At 42.7% G+C, this 12,061-nt stretch overlaps 1 protein-coding gene across 1 annotated transcript; it reads right to left on the bottom strand.

Annotated features, from left to right (window-relative positions):
- Positions 1-61: 61 nt before the first annotated feature.
- On the bottom strand, positions 62-10,264 carry LOC120536718 (zinc finger protein 25-like). Its single transcript, XM_039765177.1, has 3 exons — positions 8,462-10,264; positions 4,609-5,085; positions 62-1,459 (listed from the first exon to the last, which is right to left on the bottom strand). Exons 1-3 carry the CDS (start codon positions 8,985-8,987, stop codon positions 567-569), a joined length of 1,896 nt encoding a protein of 631 aa, XP_039621111.1. The 5' UTR covers positions 8,988-10,264; the 3' UTR covers positions 62-566.
- Between the last annotated feature and the right edge of the window lie 1,797 nt (positions 10,265-12,061).

Here is a 12,061-nt window from a genome sequence, read left to right as displayed (position 1 = left end):
CTTATATTATATTATATGTGCCAACGGTAATACAAGTAAATCATTTCACGCACATCTGAGCAATGGTGTATACACATTTATGAATAGCTCACAACTTGTTCACTCACCAGGGAGAATTTGAAGGTACTTGAGAAATTTGTGGGAATCGTACAGACTTCATAAAACCAGGGATATACTCAAAACGAAAATTAAAAACATAACTGTCAAGCCTCTTTACTACTTTACACAGCTATGCATGCTAGTTTCTACAAGGCAGTAAATCACAAGTTCACGTGGAAGCCGAACGTCACGCAGCTGCTGGGAACAATAAGTGTCATTTTAGACTACACCTTCAGAGTGTTCAGATGTTTCATGTATAGTTCTGTTACTCTCCAGTTTCTCATCCAAAATTCTGATTATGTCTCAAATGAACTTTAAAGGATTGACAGCAAAACTTACACATACAATCAGATCAGCAATTTTCCATCAATTCCCAAAAAGCAAGGAAGGTTTGGAGCCGTCTACGAGTCTAGCCAATCCCAAAACTGAACCTGAACACTCCACGGTGCTGCCGCTTCCTCCTCCTTTCAGAGATGAGTTTTCTTGTGCTTCTCGAAAGTGACTTTCCCTTTGAACCGACTTCCACATTCATTGCAAGTGTACGGCTTGATTTCTGAATGAATGAACATGTGCCTGTTTAGATGGCTTTTTTTGGTGAACGCTTTGCAGCATTCGCTACAGACGTACGGTCTCTCTCCAGTGTGAACTTTCAAGTGTTTCTTGACGTCACTTTTCCACTTGAACCGTTTACCACACTCTGGGCAAGGATGCAGTTTATCACCACTGTGACTCTGCTGGTGGATCAAGAAATCTTGCTTATTTAAGAACTTCATTCCACAAGCCAAGCAACAACTGGGCCGCTCGACAACGTGCATTTTTTGATGCTTATGAAAAGACAACTTCCATCTGAACATATCTCCGCACTGCGCACAAGTGTATGGTTTATCCGCTGTGTGAGTCTTTAGGTGCCGAATCAGGTGGTTTCTCTTGATGAAACGCTTCCCGCACTCGTCGCAGGCGTGTGGTTTCTCACCCGTGTGAATCTTCTTATGTTTCTGAACATCTCCTTTCCACCGGAAATGCTTCCCACATTCAGAACAGGGGTACGGTTTCTCCCCGGTGTGTATTTTTTTATGTTTCTGAACGTCGCCTCTCCATCTGAAGCACTTCCCGCAAACATCGCAGGAGTACGGCCGCTTTCCAGCATCGACTCGGCGGGGATTCTCAACGGCTCCAGACTCATTTAAGTCACTTCCCGACTCCGTCACGATATATTCAATCCACTGGCAGCTTTCTGCAGCATCTCCTGAGGTCACTGCACTGTGCTGCTTAGAGTCTCTAACACTACCCTGTCTTGACGGCCAATCTTCATTGTCCGGCTTTGAATGAGAAGAGAAATGTGCTGCATATTCTCTTGAATCTAATCAAAAAAAGAAAAAATAATAATAATCACCCACTCATACTAATTGTTCCCACGGTCAAACATCTACTCTCAGGATTTACAGAGAAAACACAAACTTAGAGCTGCAGGTTATATATTTTTAGACACATGTAGCTCAGAACACAAGCACAGGTAAAGATATTTTAAACTTTTAACGCGTGACCGATCAGCCGCCGATCTAAGATGGATCATCTTCACTTCAAGTGACTCCATCAGTAGAACGGCCAACTGCAAATGACATTTTTTTTTACAGAATCAGCTTTTCTAGGCTTTAAAGTAATCTAGCTGTAATGTTCTTTTACACAAAGTATTATGGTATTGGAGGAAAAGCGCATATTGTTTAGCTGCCAGAAATTCCTGTAAGACACTGGAGCAACAAATTGAGGAAAAGGGAATCGGAGAAGTCATCCTCTGCATTGAGAGGAACTTGGAATGGAAGAAAACAGTGAAGAGAAGCTGCATTAATAAGTTCAAAGGTTTTTAGTTTTGTCGTTTAATTAAACCTTGTGTTTAGCACAGCTACTCATTTTGAATTCATAAAAGTGATGAAGAAGAAGAAGAAGAAGAAGATGCCCTTGCTGCTTAGTAAACGGTAGGCTTGCTAGCTTAACAACCGGATTGGTTTATTTCACGTGTAAAATTTTATTAGAAATGAGGCTTAACTGTAATTGACAAGCATTTTAGTTTCTTTGGAGCCAAATGCATAACAAGTTTTGTCAACATATTTTAAACACGTTAAGGGAATTATTTACTTTTATGGTTATGGAACATAAAACCTATAGAATTAATTTTGTTAATAAAAAATGAACAGGTTGGCAGTTTATTGTTTAAAAAAAAACAAAAAAAAAAACACTTTAGCTAGGAGGCCATTACACATCTGGTTATGTAGGAATTTATTGTAATAAAAACTTAAAATGATAAAGAACAGAACTAAAAATCCAGATTGAAGCACCCCTGCGTTAAAAATAAAATTATATAAATGCATCGTAACAAATTTTATTTAGATGTAGATCAAGAAACTCTAATGACTACACCACTCTACACAGTCCCTTGACATTGGAGTTTCTTGTACTTTTTCAGACTGCAGAGCCCCAGATTGGGGGAAAAAAAGAAGATTAAATCTGTGGGGCTCCTATGGAAAGGAAAAAAGGAAATTACAGAATAATCAGTTGAGATTAATCAAGACATTATTTCTATATGTACGTGTAAATAGCATTTATCTATGTAAAAAGACCCAATACTCAAAACGGTCTCATGTCTCAGGCACGCTAGATGTAAACAAGATGGACACGCTGACACTGCGCATCACAAATCTTCAAAGTTTGGTGTAAAGTCTGTTAAATATGACCTTCATGGAGGCATCACACCGTAGTTTGCCAGTTTTGATGTTGTGTTTTTATTGCACCTACACTTCAGAATCTCTGTTCACATCAGCGTGTAAAAGAAACTGGAGATCCTGAGTGCTTACTCTCAATATATGAAAGTCTCAACCCTAATGGTTAACATTGTCAAGCCTGCTTAACCACTTCTGGGTGCCATGCCATGTGGCAGCCTTTACTGAAGCTCTTTTTTTTTTTTTTTTTTTTAAACAATTACATTTCATTTTTGTATGTTATTAATTATCAATGTTAAGGTCTGCCGTCTGGCTTGTTACTATACATTTTTGAATGAATTTGTAAATTAAATTGAACAAATGCTCCTGTCAATGGAGATTTGAGCTTCAGCCCGTCTCAACTCTTATCTAATCCATCTATCCACCCATGTAAAACAGTTCAGGGTCACAGCTATACTGGCAGCATCTGCCCAAGACCATGGGGTTGGGGGGGCGGGGGGGTTGCCATTCACAAACACCCCTCAGAGAGCTAATTAATAACCTTAGCTGCACACATCTGAGATGTAGAAAGAGAACCAATGCAGACACACAGTGCGTTTATACTTGTGCCTTAATAACCCGGTGATTCGCAGAAATCTGTTCTCTAAAATGCTGATCTGTGCGAGGGTCGAACCCAGGAGGCCAGAGTTTTTTAGGTAGAATGGCCAATGGATGTGCCTGACCAAAAATATTTTAATGAAGTGAGAACACACACACGGTCCTCTCGCCTCTCATTCGTGTGAATGCTTTAGTCAGACTCAGTTCCTGCTCTCTTAGCTCTTAATGTTTGTTTTCCTCACTTGAAGTTCCTAATTAGAGGAGACGTATTATGTCCAAACCATAAAAAAATGAGTAAACGGATGAAGTCGGATGAATTAACCCCACAAATGCCGATCGGTGACATGGCAAATTGTTTAAATGCGTATCAATAGACTGAATAGGCTGAAACAGTTGGTGGTGATCATGTGGAAGATGAAATCATCAACTTACAATATCCTGGAGAATATCTACAATCGTTAACACCATCCAGTCTTCCACCGGCCAAATTACTGTAGAAAGAAGGATGTATCCAAGAAAGGTAATGTAGTACATCTTCAGGAGATAAGAGACACCAAAGGAGATCTTGATGTTCCATTCGTATTAAAACGTTAACAGTTTCCCGTTAGAATAACATTTGCAAAGACAATTAACAAGTTTCAGAACCAAACATTCGAAATTTTATTTAATAAAGAGAAAGAAGCGAAATTCAAATCACGGGTAGTTAGTTATACGTTGCCTTGTCACAATTCAATGCGATATGGACGGAAAATTAATTTAAAAAACTGTTTTTACTGAAGTAAAAAAGTATTTGCATGTTAATTTCAAAGCCAAACAGAATGAAAGCATATAACGCAACGAATAACTAACACAACATGAAACAATTTACTTTCAAATTACGTTTTGCTATTTTTTTTAATGTAAAATTGTTCCATTATGTATATGCAACATTTCCCATGAAAATAAAAATCTGTTTAAATTGTTCAGCCGCATCCCCATATGTGAGCAGCAGAACCGCAGAGAGGCTAGTGGGCTGGGGGTTGACAAGTGACACGAGCAGGGGACAAAGCCCCCTAAGTTTCAATTAAAAAACAAACCCTCTTCTCCTAGTAAAAGGCAGGGCTCTCGGGCACACAGGACAGTTTTGACTTCATTACTGCTCTCCACTTACCACTTCAAGGTTTTTCTGTACATTGTAAAAGGTTACGCCTTGACCTACCTGTCTGCACCATTCTGGAGACGAATGCGGAAGGTCCATCCCCATCTTTACTGTTCTCAGAATCCTCTTGGGGACAACAAAGTGCCGACGTGACTTGCTCAGTGTTCACAGCCAGCAAGTGAGACGCGGTGCCACCCCTTCTGTGAAAGCCACACTGGGCAGTGTTAACAGAGAGGGCATTTAGCACAGAATAGTCGTTGTTTAAATTGTGGACTGACTCCACCTCGGAGTCGACTGTGTGGCTAGGGATGGATTCCTGGTTGCTGTCCTCCTCTTTAATATGTACGAGGATTTTATCAAAGCTGCCACAACTGTCATCATCGTCGTCGTCCTCGTCCTCCTCTTTGTCATAAATGCCCACATTTGGAGTCCCAGTGTCAGACATACAGATTTCCTGGTGCTGGACCTCTTCCTTAACACATATCAGCTTGATATACGAATCATTTTCAGTGGTGAATGGTGCGTCTCCTTCTTCGCCTGCAAACATGAAAAAAATCCAAGACAGAAAAAGAGTAAACCTTGCATTACAACTGCAGATAGCTCACTGAAATGAAATCTGACACACACAAATGACCGACTCTCGGTAAAGACAACATGGACTCTTCAACAGACATGTTTGGCTGCTTCTTCTAAAGCACTTTGAGCAGCACACCCGCTATGAAGATGTGCTGTAGAAGTAAGTATTGCTGGTAAAATATCCCAAATGTGGAACTCTGCATATAAAATATGTAAAGGCGAACTTAACTAATAACCAATATGGCCTTATTACTCAGGGAGATAACCATAACATACTTTACTAAGAATTTCTACATTTACCTCGCCTTTTATGCCATGGCATTGTATTAAGTTAACTTCAAATGCCATTTCAGCAGGATATCATCCACAACTGTGGTTGGGGCTTTTGATGCAACAAAAACATTGTCCACTTTAGTAAATGTTTGTGTGTCCATTTGGCTGCTGTGCGTCTCTCTCATTCCAACAGATGGCGCATCACAAACCTCAACACGGAGTTTACGAATGCCATACCAAATGGCACATCACACAGACATACGCACAGCAAATGTTAACTCCGAGGTCTCCGTTGACTATTTAGATTTCAACCTGCCTTAGACAGATAGCATGGCTAGTTTCACTCTAGTTGATTACGTTTGGATTTTGTGCTCTGCTAGTTCCTAGCACAGCCATCTGACTGACACAGGATTTCCCCCCTAGCTGCGACTTGGCTGCCCATCTTGATAAGCAAAATGGATAGAAGATGAGAAAAGCCACACACATTAAAAAGAAGTTCAACATAAAATTAAGAGATGAATTCACTGCCAACGTCCATGTGGAGTAAATCGCTAAGTTGAAGACCTGGTCCTGGTGTACAATCGTAAGTGTCAGGGCTCATGGCAGCAAGTGAGGGAGTGAAAAGCCAAAACTGTCCCAACCTCCATCATCATTCTTCAAGAAATGGAGTGCAGGGTGGAAGCCATTTGGCCAGATCCTTCTAAACGGCAATCAACCCAACTTTCACCGTGGGCACAAACGCCTAGGCGACTGACCAACCAGCCTGGCGTGTGGAGTGGGAGCTTTGAACGCACACTCCCCTTTCCCGTTCAACTTTCTGCTATGAACACAGACGTGGAAAACACTGAGTGAACCGAAAGGAATGCATTTCTAAAGAGAATGTGTGCGGCTGATTTACTGATTATGCATGAAGATTAGATTAGTTAAACTTCCAGGGCAGAAACAAAGATGCACTCACAGGACAAATAATACATTTAATCCCGAATGCTTGTCTACGCTCCAAATGTAAAAAAAAAGCAAATTTCAAAAACTGTAAAAGAACCCTGCACTGGTCAAATGCAATTGGGTGGTGCTGACTGTAGGAAAAACAAGTGGTACATAAAACAGTTTTGTGTTAACAGGAATCACAATAAACGAGAGACATACATCAATATATACAACCTATTGTTAGAAGACACAATGCACAGCACAAAGCCTGTTTAGTATACGACAGTCTGCTACAACACCTATAGGCGCAGTGGTGGCTCGGAGGCTAGGGATCTACACTGGTGACTCAAAGACTGCCGATTTGAATCCCGTAAACGCCAGAAGTGACTCTACTCTGTCGTGCCCCTGAGCAAGACCCTTAATTGCTCCGTCCTGGGTATGACATTAATCTGCAAATAGGCCCTCCAACCTACAGGGAAAAACCTGGGGAATGGTGGCAGAATTGGCACTCCAGCCACCATAAAAAACCTCCCACTGTTCCATTCCATCTGAACTTGGGTCCCAATCTGGGATTGTGAGTCGGTTTGTCATGTGGTGGGTGCAGCAATGCGCAGTACCATCGTGTGCTCCTAACCTAACCTCTCCTCTCTCTCTACAACATGTATTGTGATTTTCTTTTCTTTCATTTTCAGAGCTACGCTTTTAATTCAATCATGTTGACCTCTTTAGTAGTTTGGTTTGTATGAAAGTGTCTTTTAGCAAATACATGTGTCAGAAGTAGAAGACTTGAGAACCTTTAAGAAGTATACGGGTGAGATTTTGAGACAACTTGCTGCACAAGTTCGATGGACTGGATGATCTCCTCTCATTTGTCAGATGTTAGGCTCCAGGTTTCTGCTCCACCAACTTCTTTGCTACTCTTGCTGCTAACTGAACTCCTCCGCTCACTCGCACTCTTCTACCTGCCAACGTAGAAATTACGAGACTCCTGCAAGACTGATCTGACACACTGATGCTCCAAGCGATGGAAAACTGTAGACGACCCCATCTGGTGATTGTTAACCGAGAACAAGAACTGAACTTGGTAAGAACATTGCTAAGATCAGAGCTGGGTGGAGGCAGAAGCTAAACAAGCTACAGCTAAGGGTCTCACAAAATTTCGGATGTTTCTCTGGCTTTTCGAGTGTACAATGTGTTCAATGCAGTCATGTGAAAAATTTCTATTGTTCACTTTAAATAAGTTGATGCTTTTAACAAGGCAGCTTAGGGCCTTCACTAAGTCTAGATTCGCCAGTGGCATAAAAATCCCGTTCTGGGTTGTTGCTTCATATTTAACTTTAAAAACGCACACGCAAGGCCATAACAAATAATCATTTGGAGGTGTCTCTGCAGACAGTGAGGCCCAAGGCTTATTCAGCTTATGCTCAAATCCACTCTGGCATTTCATTTTTCCTTTACGTGTTTTAGCTCAATTTTAATTCCCATGTTCTGTTTATAAACTCTATGGCAACTATCGAGGAGACACCTTCGCCCTTTATGTGTGTACTGTGCACAATTAAATTGAAATAAAGGAGTAGGGCAGGGCTGGATAAAGACCTTTGGAAGCCCTAAACAGCTAAAAGATTTTGGTGCCATCATATACCGAATATGAGCTGCACTCACTCTCAGTGGACGACTGAACGGACAGCCGACATGACGGAGAACAATCGCGCGACCCTCTGTGAAGCATGTGACAGTTACCAGGTTCTAATTTTGTACTATTCCCATGATTAGTACACATCACTAAGCTCTATTGTTACTATTTTTGCTTTTAAATGTGGCAACCCCTTTAATGGAACCTGTTTCAGCTGCACCATATGGTCCATAGGAAATCCGGCAATGGAAATTTGTTGTGGTGCCCCCCCTTCCCCTGATGCCCTAAGCACGTGCTTAATCCAGCCCTGGGAAGGATAGAAAGATGGTAAAACAACATTACAGAGTATTAATCCGTACTAGCCCTTTGGGTGATCTTCCCAAGAAAGCAGGAGCAGCACAACAGGTGAAAGAGTCACAACGCGGCACCGTCCCTCAACCCACTTAGGCACCTGGTTGGAACAAAAGCAAAGGCTGCCCACCCCCTAAAGTCCGACCAATTTACCGTTTACTGAGCTCGTCCTGTCCACTAAACCTTCTCTCCTCGGATGTGATCGCCCCAAACTGGAGGGCACACTGTCCCGTCTGAGCTGCAGACCCTCAAGGCAGGTGTCACGCACCTCGCCCTCGAGCTTCTTCTCCCCGACGTTTGCTGGCCGAGACCTTGGGGGAGAAGCTCGTGCAGAGTCCAGCCGTCGCCTCGCCAGCCTCAGTTCACCCTCCACGGTCTCCAGACGCTCGGTGAGCTGCTGAACTTCTCTCTCCTTCTCGGTGATCTCCAGGCACAGTGCCGTGTTCCTCTTGTCCGTGAAGCGCCTAAACTCTCGCAGAACGCCGTCCACCGCCGCTCTGAGCACCTCCTGCACCGAGGCGGCCAGCTGCTCTCGGAGAACCCGGCGGCGGTCATCGCCAAAGCACGGCCTGGTCGCGGAACAGCTCGGCTCGCTCTCGAGAGCCATTAAAAAGTGACCGACGACTAACGCCGCCGCTTCCCTCACTGTGCGCTCCACGAAAGAAGCGTCACCTTCCATCTTCCCTGCTCGCCAGCTGCCGTTAGGCCCTTCAAGCGCACACCGGACCGCCCAGAACGGCGCACGTGCAGACTCCTCTGTGGGCGGGGCGAAACGGTAACTTCCGGCTATCGCCTCTCCTCTTTGTGTTTGAAAGGCGCACGGAGATCAGCAGCCGTGTCCTGTTACTGCCATCTAGTGGATTAAAGATGAATTACACACACTCCGGTTAGTTGGCTCATATTCGGGACGCAGAAAAGGCCAACAGAAAAAGGAAACAAATTCGAAAATAAAATAACTATTGTGAAACGTGACAATAACATAGAACGTGAGTATAAATAATTAAAAGTGACATGAAATATTTGCTGCTTATTTCTTTATGTATTTATTTAATTACTTCAATGACACCACACGCAACAATAAGCCCCGAAATGAAAACGGTCACTTTAACCCGTCAAAGTTGAGAGGGAGCGATCTAGCGAGTCCTGTGTTTTAACTGGTGAACCTTCGGTAGAGGGGATGTAAACTTTCAAGTGCCACAGCTACAGCTGACATTTTAGATACAAACACCTAACGATGAATTCGGAGTTTCTTGAAGTCACCACTTCACACGGGAATTCTGTACGTTTACGTGCATTCGGCTCGTGCGCATGCTCAGAGTTGTGACTGTGCGAATCAGATACAAGTCAAAACACATTCACTGTCGGGATGATTCACCAATCAAAAGTCAGCACGCAGTACAACCCGCCCTCTAAAGTTTGACGAGTGAAAGTGACAGTTCTCTTTACACATTGGCTGCATGTCACTAAAATAAAATAAATAAGCAACAAAATTGTGACAAATTAACTTGTACTCCGTTATTACTTATAAAACCCATTTCACCGTTTTCCTTACGTATTTAGCATTTTTTAAAATGTTGTCATAAGTACTCCTCCATAGGTGTGCAAGTCCTGTGTTTTGGTGGGTGAATCTTCGGCAGACCGGATGATAGCCAAAGATTTGCAAGGGTGAAAGTTCAGTAGAAAATGCCCGATGGTGAAAGTTCAGAAGAAGATGCCCGATGGTGAATTCGAAGCTTCTCAAATTAAAGCAGCCACTTTGCACAGAAATTCGAGCACGTTTTTCTTCAACTTTCCACCACAGACGCGCACAGTCACAACTGAGCATGCGCGTGACTCAACGTACCAATCATAAAATAGGCCTTGCCAGAGACTACCTATGGAGGAATATTTATGACAAAATTCAAGTAAATAACTTTGATGCGTGAAAACAACAAGAGTATTTCAGGTTCCATTTATGGAGGAATATTTTGGACAAAGTTAAATAAGTAAATATGCAAATAAATACCGGTACTGTGAAATGTGACAGTTAATGAGTTAAACGTATTGCGAATATGTTTCTTATTTGGGGACTGCATCCACATGAGCGGTTTCATTGTGAACTGCAAAGCTGTGGAGCGGAGCCGGTTTGAGGATTTTTTGCTTCCTTAGGCGAAGTTGTAAATGGCGTTCCGCCACCCCTTTTGATTTGCCAGACTTGAACATTGAGACCTGGGGGACCGCCAAGTATTCAATTTGAGAATGTCGAGTTAGAGCAACGTCTATTTACAAGGAAGATACGCTCTTGAAGGGTGCCATTTCAGAAAATAAGGAACAATCGGGCTGTATTAGTAGTCTCTGTTGCTTTTAATGTTTCTCTGAATAAAAAAGCAGCCCGTTGTTGCTAAAACTACAGTTTAGGTTCCATAGTTGTCTATTTGATCTATTCGCCGAAACCTGTGTCTTTGGATGATAATGGCATTCTACAGATTTTAAACTAAGACGTTGCCGTAATATATACATGTCGTTTAGATTAATAAAATAAATCGAACACTTAGCATAATGCCAACAATCGGTGAAACTATATTATCTTTAAATAGGAATCTTTACCCACAATTCCTATTTACTGTATGCTCGTGTATGCACAACTGCCTTAGCGAGCACAGAGTGGAGCTCACAAATGGTGGCGAGCAGCTGAGAACGGTACGTGCTAAGTTTTACCACAAGTCCAACTGGGAGACGATCACAGTTTGGGTTAAATCAGCTTTTAGCGGTTCACTCAAGAGTTACAGTTCTGCTGCCGTTTTGACCGTTTAACTTGAATTTCGCCATGCCGGTTTCTTCTGTGCTACACTTCGAGGGATATTATAACTGGCATCATCATCATCATTATTGTTGTTCGCGTTATTGTTAAATTGTGTAGGTCGTCAGACATTAAGACCGGACATGGCTAGTATGCGAAAATAATAAAACAATATCATCGGCCATTCGCGGAGTCTGTCGTAGGGCTGTATTGTATGATTAAAAAAAAAAGTCGCATCGCACAGTGCCGTTTCAGGGCAACAGACCGTGTTGTGCATTGAGCAGGCGCACAACATGAACATTTCTGGCATTTTTTTTCTAAACAAAATAAAGAGGAATCGCTACTTGGGGCTGCAGTAATGCGCCCTGTCCACTAGATGGTGCCGCAGGCGCTTGCCTAGACCGCGTATGCCCAGCAACGGCCCTACTGTGCAGGCTCGCCACAATATACAAGACTAGGTCTGGGGTTCTCAACTTCGGTCCTTTGGGCCCACTATGGATGTCGGCTTTTGTCCGATTTTTTTATTTTTTTAAGCAAACTGTAAAGCCTGACATTTTAGAAAAGAATGACGTTTTCTACTCACTAATCTGGGTGTCGTTGATCGGCATGTTGATTAACACACACAAGCGAGAATTTCACTAGACTCGGTACACGTGACAATAAGAAATCCATCAGCCACAGGATGGTTGAGTTTGCATGTAAAAAGAACAAAGCTGAGAAGTGGTCGACTGTGAAATTCGACCCCCCTCTATTCCATCCATCCATCCATCCATCCATTCAGTACTTTGACCATCCTAAGCCAATTTGGGGTTGTGGTGATCCAGAGGCTGTCCGGACTGCATTGGGTTCAAAGCTGTAACAAACCCCGGAGGGGACGCCAGCACAGTGTAGGACAGAAGCGCGCACACCAAGACAGTGTGATGCTTACAGCTGGCATTACTCACTTGAACCTGGGACATCGATATCAAGAAACC

The sequence above is a fragment of the Polypterus senegalus genome, chromosome 10 (genome assembly GCF_016835505.1).
Source record: "Polypterus senegalus isolate Bchr_013 chromosome 10, ASM1683550v1, whole genome shotgun sequence".
Classification (NCBI taxonomy): Eukaryota; Metazoa; Chordata; class Cladistia; order Polypteriformes; family Polypteridae; genus Polypterus; species Polypterus senegalus.
The sequence above is the reverse complement of the archived record's forward strand: the minus strand, read 5'-3'. Positions and strand labels throughout refer to the sequence as shown.

Coding starts and splice junctions, on each gene's coding strand:
- LOC120536718 (XM_039765177.1), bottom strand. CDS start 8,987: ATGGAAGGTGACGCTTCTTTCGTGGAGCGCACAGTGAGGGAAGCGGCG. Junction 5,086..8,461: donor CAGGACGAGCTCAGTAAACG/GTAAATTGGTCG, acceptor TCATGTTTGCAG/GCGAAGAAGGAGACGCACCA. Junction 1,460..4,608: donor CTCCAGAATGGTGCAGACAG/GTAGGTCAAGGC, acceptor TTTTTTGATTAG/ATTCAAGAGAATATGCAGCA.